Source organism: Scyliorhinus torazame, chromosome 7, assembly GCF_047496885.1.
Source record: "Scyliorhinus torazame isolate Kashiwa2021f chromosome 7, sScyTor2.1, whole genome shotgun sequence".
Lineage (NCBI taxonomy): Eukaryota > Metazoa > Chordata > Chondrichthyes > Carcharhiniformes > Scyliorhinidae > Scyliorhinus > Scyliorhinus torazame.
This window is the reverse complement of record NC_092713.1, coordinates 1917667-1939624: the sequence shown is the minus strand read 5'-3', so window position 1 is coordinate 1939624 and position 21958 is coordinate 1917667. Positions and strand designations below refer to the sequence as shown.

Genomic DNA, 21958 nt, shown 5'->3' with positions numbered 1-21958 from the left:
CCTTCAACCCAGCACCAATTAAAAATCTGTCTAACTCCTCCTTAAATTTACTCACTGTCCCAGCATCCCCCGCTCTCTGGGGTGGCGAATTCCACAGATTCACAACCCTTCGGGAGAAGCAGTTTCTCCTCAAATCTGTTTTAATTTGCGACCTCTTATTCTAAGATTATGCCCTCTCATTTTAGAATCCCCACAAGAGGCAGCATCAGCTCCACGTCTACTTTATCCAGACCGTTTAGCGTCTTGTATACCTCAGTGAGATCTCCCCTCATTCTTCTAAACTCTAAAGTATAGGAGAGTATCGGCCTAAACTGTTTAATCTCTCCTCATACTACAAACCCTCATCTCTGGAATCAACCTAGTGAATCTCCTCTGAGCTGCCTCCAATGTCACTACATCTTTCCTCAAATAAAGGGACCAAACCTGCGCAATACTCCCGGTGCAGTTTTACCAATTACGTGTACAGTTGCAGCAACACTTCCTTACCTTTCTACTCAATTCCTTTTGCTATAAATGCCAACATTCCATTTGCTTTCTTTATTACCTGCTGCACCTGCATGCTAGTTTTCGGTGACTCCTGCACAAGGACACCCAGATCCCTCTGCATAGGAGCTCCCCGAAGTCTCTCCCCATTGAGATAATAAGTTGCTGTTCCATTCTTTCGACCAAAATGCACAACCTCACACTTATTTATCCACATTAAACTCCATCTGCCACATTTTGGCCCACTCTCCTCACCTATCTCTATCCATTTGTAAGGTTCTTAATTCCTCATTGCAACTTACTGGCCCTCCTATTTTTGAGTCAACTGAAACTTTGTCTATAGAACCTTCTATCCCTGTATCCAAGTCATTAATATAGATTGTAAATAGCTGGGGCCCGAGGACCGAACCCTGGCCCCCCCCACTGGTTACATCTTGCCTTCCAGAAAAAGACCCATTTATCCCGACTCTCTGTCTCCGGTCCGTCAGCCAGTCTTCTATCCAAGATAATAAATTACCCCAGTCCCTTGCGATCTCACCTTGTGAATTAACCTTCTGTGGGGCACATTATTAAACGCTTGCCGGAAGCCCAGATATACAACATCTACAGCATCCCCATTATCCACCTTGCTTGTTCCATCTTCGAAGAACTCAAGCAAATTCGTCAAATCCTTTTTTACTTACCACCAGAATCCTCTGCTGCGTTTGTTCAGCTCCGAGGGAACTCTGCCAATGAAACTAGAAAGAAAATCTTGACTTCTTCAAATGCAGGTTTACTCTGAGCAGTGATCACTTCACAATCAACTCTCCCAGTGCCACCTATATCCCCTTTATTTATATGGTGCAGTCTATTTAAACGGTAAGATAAATTTATTAAAAAATAAAAGCAATGAAAACACCAATTCTAACTCAAATTCTGGGAAACTTAACTCTTTCCTAACTGTGTGCGTGTGTGGCTGCGTGGAGAGGTGTGTGTGCACGTGTGTTACGGGAGGTGTGTGTGCACGTGTGTTACGGGAGGTGTGTGTGCACGTGTGTTACAGGAGGTGTGTGTGCACGTGTGTTACGGGAGGTGTGTGTGCACGTGTGTTACGAGAGGTGTGTGTGCACGTGTGTTACGGGAGGTGTGTGTGCACGTGTGTTACAGGAGGTGTGTGTGCACGTGTGTTACAGGAGGTGTGTGTGCGCGTGTGTTACGAGAGGTGTGTGTGCACGTGTGTTACGGGAGGTGTGTGTGCACGTGTGTTACGAGAGGTGTGTGTGCATGCGGTACAGGCAGGGTGTGTGCATGCGGTAGAGGCAGAGAGTATGCATGTGGTACAGGCAGAGAGTGTGCATGCGGTACAGGCAGAGAGTATGCATGCGGTACAGGCAGAGAGTGTGCATGCGGTACAGGCAGAGAGTGTGCATGCGGTACAGGCAGAGAGTGTGCATGCGGTACAGGCAGAGAGTGTGCATGCGGTACAGGCAGAGAGTGTGCATGCGGTACAGGCAGAGAGTGTGCATGCGGTACAGGCAGAGAGTGTGCATGCGGTAGAGGCAGAGAGTATGCATGTGGTACAGGCAGAGAGTGTGCATGCGGTAGAGGCAGAGAGTATGCATGTGGTACAGGCAGGGTGTGTGCATGCGGTACAGGCAGAGAGTGTGCATGCGGTACAGGCAGAGAGTGTGCATGCGGTACAGGCAGAGAGTGTGCATGCGGTACAGGCAGAGAGTGTGCATGCGGTACAGGCAGAGAGTGTGCATGCGGTACAGGCAGAGTGTGTGCATGCGGTACAGGCAGAGTGTGTGCATGCGGTACAGGCAGAGTGTGTGCTTGCGGTACAGGCAGAGTGTGCGCATGCGGTACAGGCAGAGAGTGTGCATGCGGTACAGGCAGAGTGTGTGCATGCGGTACAGGCAGAGAGTGTGCATGCGGTACAGGCAGAGAGTGTGCATGTGGTACCGGAAGGGTGTGTGCATGCGGTACAGGCGGAGTGTGTGCATGCGGTACAGGCAGGGTGTGTGCATGCGGTACAGGCAGAGAGTGTGCATGCGGTACAGGCAGGGTGTGTGCATGCGGTACAGGCAGAGAGTGTGCATGCGGTACAGGCAGAGAGTGTGCATGCGGTACAGGCAGAGAGTGTGCATGCGGTACAGGCAGAGAGTGTGCATGCGGTACAGGCAGAGAGTGTGCATGCGGTACAGGCAGAGTGTGTGCATGCGGTACAGGCAGAGTGTGTGCATGCGGTACAGGCAGAGTGTGTGCTTGCGGTACAGGCAGAGTGTGCGCATGCGGTACAGGCAGAGAGTGTGCATGCGGTACAGGCAGAGTGTGTGCATGCGGTACAGGCAGAGAGTGTGCATGCGGTACAGGCAGAGAGTGTGCATGTGGTACCGGAAGGGTGTGTGCATGCGGTACAGGCGGAGTGTGTGCATGCGGTACAGGCAGGGTGTGTGCATGCGGTACAGGCAGAGAGTGTGCATGCGGTACAGGCAGAGAGTGTGCATGCGGTACAGGCATAGAGTGTGCATGCGGTACAGGCAGAGAGTGTGCATGCGGTACAGGCAGAGAGTGTGCATGCGGTACAGGCAGAGAGTGTGCATGCGGTAGAGGCAGAGAGTATGCATGTGGTACAGGCAGAGAGTGTGCATGCGGTAGAGGCAGAGAGTATGCATGTGGTACAGGCAGGGTGTGTGCATGCGGTACAGGCAGAGAGTGTGCATGCGGTACAGGCAGAGAGTGTGCATGCGGTACAGGCAGAGAGTGTGCATGCGGTACAGGCAGAGAGTGTGCATGCGGTACAGGCAGAGTGTGTGCATGCGGTACAGGCAGAGTGTGTGCATGCGGTACAGGCAGAGTGTGTGCTTGCGGTACAGGCAGAGTGTGCGCATGCGGTACAGGCAGAGAGTGTGCATGCGGTACAGGCAGAGTGTGTGCATGCGGTACAGGCAGAGAGTGTGCATGCGGTACCGGAAGGGTGTGTGCATGCGGTACAGGCGGAGTGTGTGCATGCGGTACAGGCAGGGTGTGTGCATGCGGTACAGGCAGAGAGTGTGCATGCGGTACAGGCAGGGTGTGTGCATGCGGTACAGGCAGGGTGTGTGCATGCGGTACAGGCAGGGTGTGTGCATGCGGTACAGGCAGAGAGTGCATGCGGTACAGGCAGGGTGTGTGCATGCGGTACAGGCAGGGTGTGTGCATGCGGTACAGGCAGGGTGTGTGCATGCGGTACAGGCAGAGAGTGTGCATGCGGTACAGGCAGAGAGTGTGCATGCGGTACAGGCAGAGAGTGTGCATGCGGTACAGGCAGAGTGTGTGCATGCGGTACAGGCAGAGTGTGTGCATGCGGTACAGGCAGAGTGTGTGTTTACATTATGGGTGGGAGTACAGATGTACAGGTCAGGGGGGCGCCGCTTCCTTTGAGTGGTCTAGTAAACCACATCCCTATCTCTGTAACCTCCTCCCTGTAACCACAGGGAGTGGGGAGAATGTGGAACTCGCTCCCACAGGGAGTGGGGAGAATGTGGAACTCGCTCCCACAGGGAGTGGGGGAATGTGGGACTCGCTCCCACAGGGAGTGGGGAAAAGGTGGGACTCGCTCCCATGTGGAGTGGGGAGAATGTGGAACTCACTCCCACAGAGAGTGGGGAGAATGTGGGACTCGCTCCCATGTGGAGTGGGGAGAATGTGGGACTCGCTCCCATAGGGAGTGGGGAGAATGTGGGACTCGCTCCCACAGGGAGTGGGGAGAATGTGGGACTCGCTCCCACAGGGAGTGGGGAGAATGTGGAACTCGCTCCCACAGGGAGTGGGAAGAATGTGGGACCCGCTCCCACAGGGAGTGGGGAAAAGGTGGGACTCGCTCCCATGTGGAGTGGGGAGAATGTGGAACTCACTCCCACAGGGAGTGGGGAGAATGTGGGACCCGCTCCCACAGGGAGTGGGGAAAAGGTGGGACTCGCTCCCATGTGGAGTGGGGAGAATGTGGAACTCACTCCCACAGGGAGTGGGGAGAATATGTGACTCGCTCCCACAGAGAGTGGGGAGAATGTGGGACTCTCTCCCACAGGGAGTGGGGAGAATGTGGGACTCGCTCCCACAGGGAGTGGGGAGAATGTGGAACTCGCTCCCACAGGGAGTGGGAAGAATGTGGGACCCGCTCCCACAGGGAGTGGGGAAAAGGTGGGACTCGCTCCCATGTGGAGTGGGGAGAATGTGGAACTCACTCCCACAGGGAGTGGGGAGAATGTGGGACCCGCTCCCACAGGGAGTGGGGAAAAGGTGGGACTCGCTCCCATGTGGAGTGGGGAGAATGTGGAACTCACTCCCACAGGGAGTGGGGAGAATATGTGACTCGCTCCCACAGGGAGTGGGGAGAATGTGGAACTCGCTCCCACAGGGAGTGGGGAGAATGTGGAACTCGCTCCCACAGGGAGTGGGGAGAATGTGGGACTCGCTCTCACGCGGAGTGGGGAGAATGTGGGACTCGCTCCCACAGGGAGTGGGGAGAATGTGGAACTCGCTCCCACAGGGAGTGGGGAGAATGTGGGACTCGCTCCCATAGGGAGTGGGGAGAATGTGGGACTCGCTCCCACAGGGAGTGTGGAAAAGGTGGGACTCGCTCCCACAGGGAGTGGGGAAAAGGTGGGACTCGCTCCCACAGGGAGTGGGGAGAATGTGGGACTCGCTCCCACAGGGTGCGGGGAGAATGTGGGTCTCGCTCCCACGGGGAGTGGGGAGAATGTGGGACTCGCTCCCACAGGGAGTGGGGAGAATGTGGGACTCACTCTCACAGGGAGTGGGGAGAATGTGGGACTCGCTCCCACAGGGAGTGGGGAGAATGTGGGACTCGCTCCCACAGTGAGTGGGGAGAATGTGGGACTTACTCCCACAGGGAGTGGGGAGAATGTGGGACTCGCTCCCACAGGGAGTGGGGAGAACGTGGGACTTACTCCCACAGGGAGTGGGGAGAATGTGGGACTCGCTCCCACAGGGAGTGGGGAGAATGTGGGACTCGCTCTCACGGGGAGTGGGGAGAATGTGGGACTCGCTCCCATGGGGAGTGGGGAGAATGTGGGACTCACTCCCACCGGGAGTGGGGAAAAGTTGGGACTCGCTCCCACGGGGAGTGGGGAGAATGCGGGACTCCCCCCCACGGGGAGTGGGGGAGAATGTGGGACTCGCTCCCACAGGGAGTGGGGAGAATGTGGGACTCGCTCTCACAGGGAGTGGGGAGAATGTGGGACTCGCTCATATAGAAGGAGGTGCTGATAGTGTGAGAGGAAGAGGGTGAGGCGGGGGGGGGGGGGCGGCTCTGTGGGGCTGGAACAGCAGCTTGGTCCATGTTGTAAAGTGTTGTCTAATTCAGTATTAATGATCAGTGCTGTTGTTTGATAAATAAATGTTGTCTTTCACATATTTCAGGGACCTCCGGGACCATCTGGTGAAGCGGGACCGCCGGGACCTCCTGGAAAACGGGTAAGGGATTCCTGCAGACGGGATTGTCACTTCCTCTGTAATCTGAATGCTGATATTTAATGCTGCAGTTTAGCCAACAGGGGCGTCATTCTCCAACCCCCCACCGGGCCAGAGAATCGCTGGGGGCTGCCGTAAATCCCGCCCCCGCCGGTTGCCGAAGACTCCGGCACCGGACATCGGCGGGGGCGGGAATCGGGCCGCGCCGGTTGGCGGGCCCCCCCGCTGGATTCTCCGGTCCGGATGGGCCGAAGTCCCACCGATAAATTGCCTGTCCCGCCGGCGTGGATTAAACCACCTTTTGAACGGCGGGACAAGGCGGCGCGGGCAGGCTCCGGGGTCCTGGGGGGGTGCGGGGCGATCTGGCCCCTGGGGGTGCCCCCACGGTGCCCTGGCCCGCGATCGGGGCCTGTGCCGTGGGGGCACTCTTTCCCTTCCGCCTCCGCCACGCTCTCCACCATGGCGGAGGCAGAAGAGACCCCCTCCACTGCGCATGCGCGGGAAACTGTCAGCGGCCACTGACGCTCCCGCGAATGCGCCGCCCAGAGTTGTCATTTCCGCGCCAGCTGGCGGGGCAGAAATCCCTCCGGCGTCGGCCTAGCCCCTCAATGTTGGGGCTCGGCCCCCAATGATGCGGAGCATTCCGCACCTTTGGGGCGGCGCGATGCCCGTCTGATTGGCGCCGTTTTGGGCCCCAGTCGGCGGACATCGCGCCGTTTCCGGAGAATTTCACCCCTGGTCATTCACCCATCCCCCCTGTGCTCCTCCAACTCCTCACTATCTCTGTAACCTCCTCCAACCCCTCCCTATCTCTGCAACCTCCTCCACGGAGCCCAAGGGGCTGCCACGCGGTCGGGGCCATAGGCGTGGGCGTTTTATGAGGCCACCTCGAGGGAGGCTGCAAGGGCCCGTGCCTCTGAGTCCTAACGAGTCTCTCGCTAACAGTCTCTGCCACAAACGCACCTCTGATTAGGAGCTCCGTGTGCTTGTTTGCGCTCACCGACGGGCAGTTGCAGTTCCTTCCCAAAATCAAGAGTGCGCTGCAGAACTCGTCGAGCGATTCTCCGGAGATTTGCCGTCTCGTCGCGAGTTGGTGGCGTGCGTAGACCTGGTTTATGGGCCGAATGTAGACTCCTTTCGGCATGGCGAGCGCCGTCGGGAAATCCTCCGCGTCTTCGGTGAGCGTGTAGATCTCCGGGCTCACCCTGGAATGCAGGACCTGCATTTTCTGGTCTTCCGTGGTCCGGCCGGGGACCGTTCGGAGGTAGCCTTCGAAGCACGCTAGCCAGTGTTTAAACACGGCCGCCGAGTTTGCTGCGTGGGGGCTGATTCGCAGACACTCCGGGGCGATCCGGAGCTCCATCGCCTTTTTAAGTCTGCTTAATAAATTGTAGCACAACAATTACTCACGAGTCGAGAAGTGATGAAGTCAATCGAGGCTTTATTCAGCAAGACTTGTTCCCCAGCAGCTCAGTTACAGAATGGGGCTGCTGGGAGAACTCAAGCTCTTATACTCCGCCTTCAGGACGGAGCCAGAAGGCGGCAGATCCAACCAGGACCCGGGACCTGTCAGCCAATAGCCTCTCTGCTTCACAGGTACCGTATTACCCCTAATACGTACCACCACACCTCCTCCAACCCCTCCCTATCTCTGTAACCTCCTCCAACCCTTCCCTATGTCTGTAACCTCCTCCATCCCCTCCCTACCTCTGCAAACTCCTCCAACCCCTCCCTATCTCTGTAACCTCCTCCATCCCCTCCCTATCTCTGTAACCTCCTCCAACCCCATCCTATCTCTGTAACCTCCTCCATCCCCTCCCTATCTCTGTAACCTCCTCCAACCCCTCCCTATCTCTGTAACCTCCTCCAACCCCATCCTATCTCTGTAACCTCCTCCATCCCCTCCCTATCTCTGTAACCTCCTCCAACCCCTCCCTATCTCTGTAACCTCCTCCAACCCCATCCTATCTCTGCAAACTCCTCCAACCCCTCCCTATCTCTGTAACCTCCTCCATCCCCTCCCTATCTCTGTAACCTCCTCCAACCCCTCCCTATCTCTGTAACCTCCTCCAACCCCATCCTATCTCTGCAAACTCCTCCAACCCCTCCCTATCTCTGTAGCCTCCTCCATCCCCTCCATAACTCTGCAACCTCCTCCAACCCCATCCTATCTCTGTAACCACTCCAGCCCCTACACGCCTCCCTATCTCTGTAACCCCTCCAACCCCTACACCCCCTTCCTATCTCTGTAACCCCCTCCAGCCCCTACACTCCTCCCTATGTCTGTAACCCCTCCAGCCCCGACACCCCCACCCTATCTCTGTAACCCCCTCTAGCCCCTACACCCCTCCCTATCTCTGTAAACCCTCCAACCCCTACACCCTTCCCTATCTCTGTAACCCCTCCAGCCCCTACATCCCTCCCTATCTCTGTAACCTCCTCCAACCCCTCCCTATCTCAGTAACTTCCTCCAAACCCTCCCTATCTCTGCAACCTCCTCCAACCCCATCATATCTCTGTAACCTCCTCCAGCCCCTCCCTATCTCTGTAACCCCTCCAGCCCCTACACCCCCTCCCTATCTCTGTAACCCCTCTAGCCCCTACACCCCCTCCCTATCTCTGTAACCCCCTCCAGCCCCTACACCCCCTCCCTATCTCTGTAACCCCCTCCAGCCTCTACACCCCTCCCTATCTCTGTAACCCCCTCCAGCCTCTACACCCCTCCCTATCTCTGTAACCCCTCCAACCCCTACACCCTTCCCTATCTCTGTAACCCCTCCAGCCTCTACACCCCTCCCTATCTCTGTAACCCCCTACACCCCCTCCCTATCTCTGTAACCCCCTCCAGCCTCTACACCCCTCCCTATCTCTGTAACCCCCTCCAGACCCTACACCCCCACCCTATCTCTGTAACCCCCTCCAGACCCTACACCCCTCCCTATCTCTGTAACCCCCTCCAGCCTCTACACCCCCTCCCGATCTCTGTAACCCCCTCAGCCCCTACATCCCTCCCTATCTCTGTAACCCCTCCAACCCCTACACCCCTCCCTATCTCTGTAACCTCCTCCAACCCCTCCCTATCTCAGTAACTTCCTCCAAACCTTCCCTATCTCTGCAACCTCCTCCAACCCCATCATATCTCTGTAACCTCCTCCAGCCCCTCCCTATCTCTGTAACCCCTCCAGCCCCTACACCCCCTCCCTATCTCTGTAACCCCTCCAGCCCCTACACCCCTCCCTATCTCTGTAACCTCCTCCAACCCCTACACCCCCTCCCTATCTCTGTAACCCCTCCAGCCCCTACACCCCCTCCCTATCTCTGTAACCCCCTCCAGCCCCTACACCCCTCCCTATCTCTGTAACCCCCTCCAGCCCCTACACCCCCTCCCTATCTCTGTAACCCCCTCCAGCCTCTACACCCCTCCCTATCTCTGTAACCCCCTCGAGCCCCTACACCCCCTCCCTATCTCTGTAACCCCCTACACCCCCTCCCTATCTCTGTAACCCCCTCCAGCCTCTACACCCCTCCCTATCTCTGTAACCCCCTCGAGCCCCTACACCCCCTCCCTATCTCTGTAACCCCCTACACCCCCTCCCTATCTCTGTAACCCCCTCCAGCCTCTACACCCCTCCCTATCTCTGTAACCCCTCCAACCCCTACACCCTTCCCTATCTCTGTAACCCCTCCAGCCACTACACTCCTCCCTATCTCTGTAACCCCCTACACCCCCTCCCTATCTCTGTAACCCCCTCCAGCCTCTACACCCCTCCCTATCTCTGTAACCCCCTCCAGCCTCTACACCCCTCCCTATCTCTGTAACCCCCTCCAGACCCTACACCCCTCCCTATCTCTGTAACCCCCTCCAGCCTCTACACCCCCTCCCTATCTCTGTAACCCCCTCAGCCTCTACACCTTTCTATCTCATCAGCTCCTCTCTTTCCAGCCCCTTGAGCCTCCCCCATTTTAATTAGTCCCCATTGGAGACCATTTTGTCAGCTTCCTGAGCTCTCGGGTGCGATGTAACCTCCAATGGAAAGGATAATGTCGGGCTTCGCTGGGAGTTTCCCGGATCTGTCAGCGAGTTCCCCGCCGCTATCTAACCATTATCTAGGGCAGTGGGGGTCGCGACCCGCAGACGGGTCATGGGATGATGTAGAATAGGTCACCAAAAGGTCTCCAAAAATGATCCCCAAAGTTCGCCTGACCAATTTTTCCATTTTTCTCTGGGTAAAATCTCACTGCAGGACCGTGAATGCCCCGCGAGGCTGGCACGTGGCCCTCCTGTCCCTGGGCCACAGTGTCGTCAGGGCAGTTTGTTGGGCTCCTGTCCAGGTTGTGTTAGGTTTGGAACGAGTGAACGTGATGTTAAAACTACAACATTGAGCCTGTTGATCTTTCCAGCACACAATTCTCCAAATGCTACCAGTAGGTGTGAGGATATAATACCAAATAATCCTGAGTTACCCCCTTTAGCAAGGCATCAGGAGAGAGCTGTCCTTTACAATTTTACATTTAAAACAGCAAGTGTGACGTTTTTAAAAGTAACTGTGGAGAATCTATTGTGAAAAGGTCCTTTCGGGCTGCGAGAGTCGGTCATTCTGTAAAAGTGGGTTGTCCGAAAAAAGTTTCAAAAACACTGACCTAGGGGAGGGGGTGGCGCAGTGGTATTGTCGCTGGACGAGTAACCCAGAGACCCAGGGTAACGCTCTGGGACCCAGGGTAACGCTCTGGGACCCAGGGTAACGCTCTGGGACCCAGGGTAACGCTCTGGGACCCAGGGTAACGCTCTGGGACCCAGGGTAACGCTCTGAGACCCAGGGTAACGCTCTGGGACCCAGGGTAACGTCTGAGACCCAGGGTAACGTCTGAGACCCGGGGTAACGCTCTGGGACCCAGGGTAACGCTCTGGGACCCAGGGTAACGCTCTGGGACCCAGGGTAACACTCTGGGACCCAGGGTAACGCTCTGAGACCCAGGGTAACGCTCTGGGACCCAGGGTAACACTCTGGGACCCAGGGCAATGCTCTGGGACCCAGGGTAACGTCTGAGACCCAGGGTAACGCTCTGGGACCCAGGGTAACGCTCTGGGACCCAGGGTAACGCTATGGGACCCAGGGTAACGCTCTGAGACCCAGGGTAACGCTCTGGGGACCCAGGGTAACGCTCTGGGACCCAGGGAAACACTCTGGGACCCAGGGTAACACTCTGGGACCCGGGGTAACGCTCTGGGACCCAGGGTAACGCTCTGAGACCTGGGGTAACGCTCTGAGACCCAGGGTAACGCTCTGGGGACCCAGGGTAACGCTCTGGGACCCAGGGAAACACTCTGGGACCCAGGGTAACACTCTGGGACCCGGGGTAACGCTCTGGGACCCAGGGTAACGCTCTGAGACCTGGGGTAACGCTCTGGGACCCAGGGTAACGCTCTGGGACCCAGGGTAACGCTCTGAGACCCAGGGTAACGCTCTGGGACCCAGGGAAACACTCTGGGACCCAGGGCAATGCTCTGGGACCCAGGGTAACGTCTGAGACCCAGGGTAACGCTCTGGGACCCAGGGTAACGCTCTGGGACCCAGGGTAACGCTCTGGGACCCAGGGTAACGCTCTGGGACCCAGGGTAATGTCTGAGACCCAGGGTAACTCTCTGGGACCCAGGGTAACGCTCTGGGACCCAGGGTAACGCTCTGGGACCCAGGGTAACGCTCTGAGACCCAGGGTAACGCTCTGGGACCCAGGGTAACGCTCTGGGACCCAGGGTAACGCTCTGAGACCCAGGGTAACGCTCTGGGGACCCAGGGTAACGTCTGAGACCCAGGGTAACGTCTGAGACCCAGGGTAACGCTCTGAGACCCAGGGTAACGCTCTGAGACCCAGGGTAACGCTCTGAGACCCCGGGTAACGCTCTGGGGACCCAGGGTAACGCTCTGGGACCCAGGGTAACGCTCTGGGACCCAGGATAATGTCTGAGACCCAGGGTAACTCTCTCGGACCCAGGGTAACGCTCTGGGACCCAGGGTAACGCTCTGAGACCCAGGGTAACACTCTGGGACCCGGGGTAACGCTCTGGGACCCAGGGTAACGCTCTGGGACCCAGGGTAACGCTCTGGGACCCAGGGTAACGCTCTGAGACCTGGGGTAACGCTCTGGGACCCAGGGTAACGCTCTGGGACCCAGGGTAACGCTCTGGGACCCAGGGTAACGCTCTGGGACCCAGGGTAACACTCTGGGACCCAGGGTAACGCTCTGAGACCCAGGGTAACGCTCTGGGACCCAGGGAAACACTCTGGGACCCAGGGCAATGCTCTGGGACCCAGGGTAACGTCTGAGACCCAGGGTAACGCTCTGGGACCCAGGGTAACGCTCTGGGACCCAGGGTAACGCTCTGGGACCCAGGGTAACGCTCTGGGACCCAGGGTAATGTGTGAGACCCAGGGTAACTCTCTGGGACCCAGGGTAACGATTTGGGACCCAGGGTAACGCTCTGGGACCCAGGGTAACGCTCTGGGACCCAGGGTAACGCTCTGGGACCCGGGGTAACGCTCTGGGACCCTGGGTAACGCTCTGGGACCCAGGGTAACGCTCTGGGACCCAGGGTAACGCTCTGAGACCCAGGGTAACGTCTGAGACCCAGGGTAACGCTCTGAGACCCAGGGTAACGCTCTGAGACCCCGGGTAACGCTCTGGGGACCCAGGGTAACGCTCTGGGACCCAGGGTAACGCTCTGGGACCCAGGGTAACGCTCTGAGACCCCGGGTAACGCTCTGGGGACCCAGGGTAACGCTCTGGGACCCAGGGTAATGCTCTGAGACCCAGGGTAACGCTCTGGGACCCAGGGTAACGCTCTGAGACCCAGGGTAACGCTCTGGGGACCCAGGGTAATGCTCTGGGACCCGGGGTCACGCTCTGGGACCCAGGGTAACGCTCTGAGACCCAGGGTAACGCTCTGGGACCCAGGGTAACGCTCTGAGACCCAGGGTAACGCTCTGGGAACACAGGGTAACGCTCTGGGGACCGAGGGTAACGCTCTGGGACCCGGGGTAACGCTCTGGGACCCAGGGTAATGCTCTGAGACCCAGGGTAACGCTCTGGGACACAGGGTAACGCTCTGAGACCCAGGGTAACGCTCTGGGACCCAGGGTAACGCTCTGGGACCCAGGGTAACGCTCTGGGACCCAGGGTAACGCTCTGAGACCCAGGGTAATGCTCTGAGACCCAGTGTAACGCTCTGGGACCCAGGGTAACGCTCTGGGACCCAGGGTAACGCTCTGGGACCCAGGATAACGCTCTGGGACCCAGGGTAACGCTCTGGGACCCAGGGTAACGCTCTGGGACCCAGGATAACGCTCTGGGACCCAGGGTAACGCTCTGGGACCCAGGGTAACGCTCTGGGGACCCCGGATCGAATCCCACCACGGCAGGTGGTGAAACTTAAACTCAATAAAAATCTGGAATTAAATGTCTAATGATGACCATGAAACCATTGCCGATTGTTGTAAAACCCCATCTGGGTCACTAATGTCCTTTCGAGAAGGAAATCTGTTGTCCTTACCCGGTCTGGCCTACACGTGACTCCAGACCCACAGTAATGTGGGTGACTCTGAAATGGCCGAGCGAGACACTCCGTTGTATTCAACCGCTACGGAAAGACAAGAAAGGAATGACACCGGACGGACCACCCGGCATCGACCAGGCACCGGCAACAATAAACCCAGCCCTGCCGACCCTACAAAGTCCTCCTCACTAACACCTGGGGGCTTGTGCCAAAGTTGGGAGAGCTTCTCACAGACTAGTCAGTAACAGCCTGACACAGTCACACTCACAGAATCATACATAGTAGTGGTGGAAGGGAGTGTCTCAAAATGGAGAAAGGTGACTAGTGGTGTTCCACAGGGATCCATGCTCGGACCACTGTTGTTTGTGATATACATAAATGATCTGGACGACGGTGTAGGTGGTCTGATTAGCAAGTTTGCAGATGATACTAAGATTGGTGGAGTTGCAGATAGCGAGGAGGACTGTCAGAGAATACAGCAAAATATAGATAGATTGGAGAGTTGGGCAGAGAAATGGCAGATGAAGTTCAATCCAGGCAAATGCGAGGTGATGCATTTTGGAAGATCCAATTCAAGAGCGGACTATACAGTTAATGGAAGAGTCCTGGGGAAAATTGATGTACAGAGAGATCTGGGAGTTCAGGTCCATTGTACTCCGAAGGTGGTAACGCAGGTCGATAGAGTGGTCAAGAAGGCATACAGCATGCTTGCCTTCATCGGACGGGGTATTGAGTACAAGAGTCGGCAGGTCATGTTACAGTTGTATAGGACTTTGGTTAGACCACATCTGGAATACTGCGTGCAGTTCTGGTCGCCACATTTTCAGAAGGATGTGGAGGCTTTAGAGAGGGTGCAGAGGAGGTTCACCAGGATGTTGCCTGGTATGGAGGGTGCTCGCTATGAAGAAAGGTTGAGTAGATTAGAATTGTTTTCGTTGGAAAGACGGAGGTTGAGGGGGGACCTGATTGAGGTCTACAAAATTATGAGAGTAATGGACAAGGTGGATAGCAACAAGCTTTTTCCAAGAGTGGGGGTGTCAATTACAAGGGGTCACGATGTCAAGGTGAGAGGGGGAAAGTTTAAGGGAGATGTGTGTGGAAAGTTTTTTACGCAGAGGGTGGTGGGTGCCTGGAACGCTTTGCCAGCGGAGGTGGTAGAGGCGGGCACGATAGCATCATTTAAGATGCAGCTAGACAGATATATGAACGGGCAGGGAACAGAGGGAAGTAGATCTTTGGAATATGGATGACTGGTTTAGATAAAGGATCTGGATCGGCGCAGGCTGGGAGGGCCGAAGGGCCTGTTCCTGTGCTGTAATTTTCTCTGTTCTTTTGTTTGAGGGGCCGGCACAGTGGGACACAGTCTGGAGCGAGTTCCCCTGGGAGTCCTCAACATCGACTCTGGACCCCATGATGTCTCGTGGCTTCAGGTTAAACATGGGCAGGGAAACCTCCTGCTGATTACCCCGTACCGGCCACCATCAGCTGATGAATCAGTTACCCCTCCATGTTGAACACCACTTGGAGGAAGCACTGAGGGTGGCGAGGGCACAGAATATACTCTGGGTGGGGATTTCAATGTCCGTCACCAAGGGGGCTCGGTAATACCACCACAGACCGAGCTGGCCGGGTCCTAAAGGGCATCGCTGCGAGACTGGGACTGCAGCAGGTGGTGAGGGAGCCAACAAGAGGGAAAACATACTTATCCTCATCCTCACCAACCTGCCTGCTGCAGATGTATCTGTCCCTGACAGTATCGACACGAGTGACCACTGCACAGTCCTTGTGGAGAGAAAGTCCCGTCTTCACATTGAGGACACCCTCCATCGTGTTGTGTGGCACTACCACCGTGCTCAATGGGATAGACTTCAAACAGACCGAGCAACTCGCGACTGGGCATCCACGCGGCGCTGGGGGCCATCAGCAGCAGAATTGTATCAACCACAATCTGTAACCTCACGGCCCAGCGTATCCCCCACTCTACCATTACCCCCCAGCCAGGGGATCAACCCTGGTTCAGTGAAGAGTGCGGGAGAGCGTGCCAGGAGCAACACCAGGCAGACCGAAAAATGAGGTGTCAACCTGGTGAAGCTACAACACAGGACTTACATAAGAACTCGGAGCAGGAGTGGACCATCTGGCCCCTCGAGCCTGCTCCACCATTCAATGAGATCATGGCTGATCTTCTGTGGACTCAGCTCCACTTTCCCGCCCTCTTGCCATAACCCTTTATTCCTTTAATGTTCAAAAATCTATCTACCTTTTGTCTTAAAAATGTTCAACGAGGCCGCCTCTACTGCTTCACTGGGGAAGGAATTCCATAGATTCACAACCCTTTGGGTGAAGAAATTCCTCTTAAACTCAGTCCTAAATCTACTTCCCCTTATTTTGAGTCTATGCCCCCAAGTTCTGCTTTCCCCGACCAGTGGAAACAACCTGCCCGCATCTATCCTATCTATTCCCTTCATAATTTTATATGTTTCTATAAGACCCCCCCACGCATCCTTCTAAATTCCAACGAGTACAGTTCCAGTCTACTCAACCTCTCCTCGTAATCCAACCCCTTCAGCTCTGGGATTAACCTAGTGAATCTCCTCTGCACACCCTCCAGTGCCAGTATGTCACTGGTCAGGGTTTAAACTAATATGGCAGGGGAATGGGCACGGGAGCAATAGGTCAGAAGGTGAGAGCATTGAGGGAGAACTAGGGAATAGGGACAGTGGGGCTCTGAGGCAGAGCAGACGGGGAGAAGTTGCTGAACACAGCGGGTCTGGTGGCCTGATGTGCATATGTTTTAATGCAAGAAGTATTACGGGAAGGCAGATGAACTTAGAGCTTGGATTACTACTTGGAACTATGATGTTGTTGCCATTACAGAGACCTGGTTGAGGGAAGGGCAGGATTGGCAGCTAAACGTTCCAGGATTTAGATGTTTCAGGCGGGATAGAGGGGGATGTAAAAGGGGAGGCGGAGTTGAGCTACTGGTTCGGGAGAATATCACAGCTGTACTGCGGGAGGACACCTCATAGGGCAGTGAGGCTATATGGGTGGAGATCAGGAATAAGAAGGGTGCAGTCACAATGTTGGGGGTTTGCTACAGGCCTCCCAACAGCCAGCGGGAGATAGAGGAGCAGATAGGTAGACAGATTTTGGAAAAGAGTAAAAACAACAGGGTTGTGGTGATGGGAGACTTCAAGTTCCCCAATATTGACTGGGACTCACTTAGTGCCAGGGGCTTAGACGGGGCGGAGTTTGTAAGGAGCATCCAGGAGGGCTTCTTAAAATAATATGTGGACAGTCCAACTCGGGAAGGGGCGGTACTGGACCTGGTATTGGGGAATGAGCCCGGCCAGGTGGTAGATGTTTCAGTAGGGGAGCATTTCGGGAACAGTGACCACAATTCAGTAAGTTTTAAAGTGCTGGTGGACAAGGATAAGAGTGGTCCTAGGATGAATGTGCTAAATTGGGGGAAGGCTAATTATAACAATATTAGGCGGGAACTGAAGAACCTAGATTGGGGGCGGATGTTTGAGGGCAAATCAATATCTGACATGTGGGAGGCTTTCAAGTGGCAGTTGAAAGGAATTCAGGACCGGCATGTTCCTGTCAGGAAGAAGGATAAATACGGCAATTTTCGGGAACCTTGGATAACGAGAGATATTGTAGGCCTCGTCAAAAAGAAAAAGGAGGCATTTGTCAGGGCTAGAAGGCTGGGAACAGACGAAGCCTGCGTGGAATATAAGGAAAGTAGGAAGGAACTTAAGCAAGGAGTCAGGAGGGCTAGAAGGGGTCATGAAACGTCACTGGCAAATAGGGTTAAGGAAAATCCCAAGGCTTTTTACACGTACATAAAAAGCAAGAGGGTAGCCAGGGAAAGGGTTGGCCCACTGAAGGATAGGCAAGGGAATCTATGTGTGGAGCCAGAGGAAATGGGCAAGGTACTAAATGAATACTTTGCATCAGTATTCACCAAAGAGAAGAAATTGGTAGATGTTGAGTCTGGAGAAGGGTGTGTAGATAGCCTGGATCACATTGAGATCCAAAAAGACGAGGTGTTGGGTGTCTTAAAAAATATTAAGGTAGATAAGTCCCCAGGGCCTGATGGGATCTACCCCAGAATACTGAAGGAGGCTGGAGAGGAAATTGCTGAGGCCTTGACAGAAATCTTTGGATCCTCACTGTCTTCAGGGGATGTCCCGAAGGACTGGAGAATAGCCAATGTCGTTCCTCTGTTTAAGAAGGGTAGCAAGGATAATCCAGGGAACTACAGGCCGGTGAGCCTTACTTCAGTGGTGGGGAAATTACTGGAGAGAATTCTTCGAGACAGGATCTACTCCCATTTGGAAACAAATGGACGTATTAGTGAGAGGCAGCACGGTTTTGTGAAGGGGAGGTCATGTCTCACTAACTTGATAGAGTTTTTCGAGGAGGTCACTAAGATGATTGATGCAGGTAGGGCAGTGGATGTTGTCTATATGGACTTCAGTAAGGCCTTTGACAAGGTCCCTCATGGTAGACTAGTACAAAAGGTGAAGTCACACGGAATCAGGGGTGAGCTGGCAAGGTGGATACAGAACTGGCTAGGTCATAGAAGGCAGAGAGTAGCAATGGAAGGATGCTTTTCTAATTGGAGGGCTGTGACCAGTGGTGTTCCACAGGGATCAGTGCTGGGACCTTTGCTGTTTGTAGTATATATAAATGATTTGGAGGAAAATGTAACTGGTCTTATTAGTAAGTTTGCAGATGACACAAAGGTTGGTGGAATTGCAGATAGCGATGAGAACTGTCAGAGGATACAGCAGGATTTCGATTGTTTGGAGACTTGGGCAGAGAGATGGCAGATGGAGTTTAATCCGGACAAATGTGAGGTAATGCATTTTGGAAGGTCTAATGCAGGTAGGGAATATACAGTGAATGGTAGAACCCTCAAGAGTATTGAAAGTCAAAGAGATTTAGGAGTACATGTCCACAGGTCACTGAAAGGGGCAACACAGGTGGAGAAGGTAGTCAAGAAGGCATACGGCATGCTTGCCTTCATTGGCCGGGGCATTGAGTATGAGAATTGGCAAGTCATGTTGCAGCTGTATAGAACCTTAGTTCGGCCACACTTGGAGTATAGTGTTCAATTCTGGTCGCCACACTACCAGAAGGATGTGGAGGCTTTAGAGAGGGTGCCAGAATGTTGCCTGGTATGGAGGGCATTAGCTATGAGGAGCGGTTGAATAAACTCGGTTTGTTCTCACTGGAACGAAGGAGGCTCAGGGGCGACCTGATAGAGGTCTACAAAATTATGAGGGGCATAGACAGAGTGGATAGTCAGAGACTTTTCCACAGGGTAGAGGGGTCAATTACTAGGGGGCATCGGTTTAAGGTGCGAGGGGCAAGGTTTACAGGAGATGTACGAGACAAGTTTTTTACGCAGAGGGTAGTGGGTGCCTGGAACTCGCTACCGGAGTAGGTAGTGGAAGCAGGGACGATAGGGACATTTAAGGGGCATCTTGACAAATACATGAATAGGATGGGAATAGAGGGATACGGACCCAGGAAGTGTAGAAGATTGTAGTTTAGTCGGGCAGCATGGGCGGCACGGGCTTGGAGGGCCGAAGGGCCTGTTCCCGGGCTGTACATTTCTTTGTTCTTTGTTCTTTGTTTGTCCTTTCTCGGGTAAGGAGACCAAAACTGAACACAATAATCCAGGTGTGGCCTCACCAGCACCCTATACAGCTGCAACATAACCTCCCTAGTCTTGAACTCCATCCCTCGAGCAATGAAGGACAAAATTCCATTTGCCTTCTTAATCACCTATTGCACCTATAAACCAACTTTTTGTGACTCATGCACTAGGACACCCAGGTCCCTCTGCACAGCAGCATGCTGCAATTTTTTACCAGTTATATAATAATCCATTTTGCTGCTATTCCTCCTAAAATGGATGAGCTCACATTTATCAACATTGTATTCCATCTGCCAGACCCTAACCCACTCACTTAAACTATCCAAATCCTTCTGCAGACTTCCGGTATCCTCTGCATACTTGGCTCTACCAATCATCTTTGTGTCAATTGCGAACTTCGATACATTACATTTCTTGTGTTCCAAACAGCATAAGCAGCAAGTAATAGACAGAGCGAAGCAATTCCACAAGAAGGGCATCAGATCTAAGCTCTGCAGTCCTGCCATAGGAGGAGGAGGCTCTGAAAATATCCCCATCCTCAATGATGGAGGAGCCCAGCACATCTGTGCAAAAGACGAGGCTGAGGCATTCGCTACAATCTTCAGCCAGAAGTGCCGAGTGGATGATCCGTCTCGGTCCCCTCCGGAGGTCCCCAGCATCACAGATGTCAGTCTTCAGCCAATTCCAATTCACTCCACGTGATAACAAGAAACTGCTGAAGGCACTGGGTACGGCAAAGGCTCTGGGCCCGGACAATATCCCGACAATAGTACTGGAGACTTGTGCTCCAGAACTTGCCGCACCCCGAGCCAAGCTGTTCCAGTACAGCTACAACACTGGCATCTACCCGGCAATGTGGACAATTGCCCAGGTGTGTCCTGTACACAAGAAACAGGACAAATCCAACCCAGCCAATTCCCGCCCTATCGGTCTACTCTCCATCATCAGCAAAGTGATGGAAGGAGTCATCAACAGAGCTATCAAGCGGCACTTACTCAGCAACAACCTGCTCAGAGGTGCTCAGTTTGGGTTCCGCCAGGGACACTCAGCTCCTGACCTCACTTATGGACCAGGACTTATAAACTCCAAAGTGTATTGTGGAGTTCATCTGACCTATAACCTTTATGTTGAATTGGGCTGGGATGAGCACAAGAGCCTTCAGTTCAGGTGTGATTGACCAGACCCCCGAGACACGTTCATCAAAACAAGGTTTATTCCAAGGATGTAGTTAACATATAAATATATAACACACAGCAAGAAATGTTATCAATTACAAACATAAAGATGATGTGGAGATGCTGGCGTTGGCCAGTACTAAGTCTTACAACACCAGGTTAAAGTCCAACAGGTTTGTTTCGAATCACTAGCTTTCGGAGCGCTGCTCCTTCCTCAGGTGAAATGATAAAACATAAAGACACCACAGCTACAGTAATCTGTGTATAACACTTAATGAATCCCCCCTTAACTGTTCCAATTCAACAACAAAATCTGATAAACCAAACCCCTATTCAAGGGCGTGGCCCAACACTCTGCATTCTCATTTGAATGGGTCTGAACATCGAACATTACAGTGCAGTACAGGCCCTTCGGCCCTCGATGGGACTGGTCCTTTCCCTAAGATTCTGAACCAGTCTCAACCAGCTGATTCAAATTCCTTCCAGAAAGCAAACCATGGGCTGCATTCACTCAAAATGAGACTATGTCCCCATGCCGGCATAAAAACGCTGGTGTTTTACTCTGAAGGGTCCTGTGAAACAATGGAGCCGATTCAGTGCCCTGCAGGGGGCTAGCAGGGAGCCAGGGTGATTCACGCAGCTTTAGCTGCGGATACGGGCCCCGCACTTCCGCACTCCAGCGGCCACGCCATGGCCGACTCAGACCGCGGAGGCAGACAGCGAAGTTAGAGCCCCCGATCGGCCGCGCGCCCCAAGATCTGACTGTGCCGATCTGTCCCCCGGCTGCCAATAAGGCCCCCCCCCCCCCCCCGCCGATGTCTGATACCCCCGCCCCCCACCAGGACGGCCGCGGACTGAGTAATCTGCCAGCATCCCGACCGGCAATCGGTGGTTAGAAACACGCCGTCGGGAACTGGGCCGGTTGGGAGCGGAGGGTCGCTGGGCGGGCCTCTCTCAATGGCCCCCCCCCAGCCGCGCGGAATACTCCGTCAACACGCCGATTCTTGGCTCCCGGAGAATCGCCGGACCGGCGCAGGCCCGATTTCGTCATGAAATTGGATTCTGTGCCCCCGCGCCGAAATCACGAGAATCCAGCCCCACATCTGTTAAGATACCAAAGCAGGGAGCCACAACAAATGCTTTTTTTCTGAAAGTTTTTAAAATGAAAATAGAGAAAGACAAGGAACAAATTCTTCTTTCCTCCTCTGCACTCCAAAACAGACAAAATGAAACTGAAACCCAAACACCTCACAGCCACAGCCCAGCTCCACCCACAAAATTACATCACTCAAACCATGTGTTAAGACAAAACCCTTTGTTGAAGGGACACTCCCAATGACACCTCATTACAGCCTTGGTTCAAAGAGGGACAAAGAGCTAAATGCCAGAGGTGAGGTGAGAGTGACTGCCCTGAATAATAATAATAAAAATCTTTATTATTGTCACAAGTAGGCTTACATTAACACTGCAATGAAGTTACTGTGAAGATCCCCTAGTCGCCACATTCCGGCGCCTGTTCGGGTACACGGAGGGAGAATTCAGAATGGCCAATCCACCTAACAGCACGTTTTTCGGGACTTGTGGGAGGAAACCGGAGCACCCGGAGGAAACCCACGC

General features: G+C 54.4%; 1 protein-coding gene across 1 annotated transcript in view; it reads left to right on the top strand.

Annotated features, from left to right (window-relative positions):
• The window catches only part of col11a1a (collagen, type XI, alpha 1a), a 1142395-nt gene that overhangs the window by 979239 nt on the left and 141198 nt on the right, over window positions 1–21958 (top strand). The window contains 1 exon segment of the mRNA XM_072510277.1: window positions 5890–5943. Within this exon segment, the coding sequence (XP_072366378.1) occupies window positions 5890–5943 (54 nt within the window).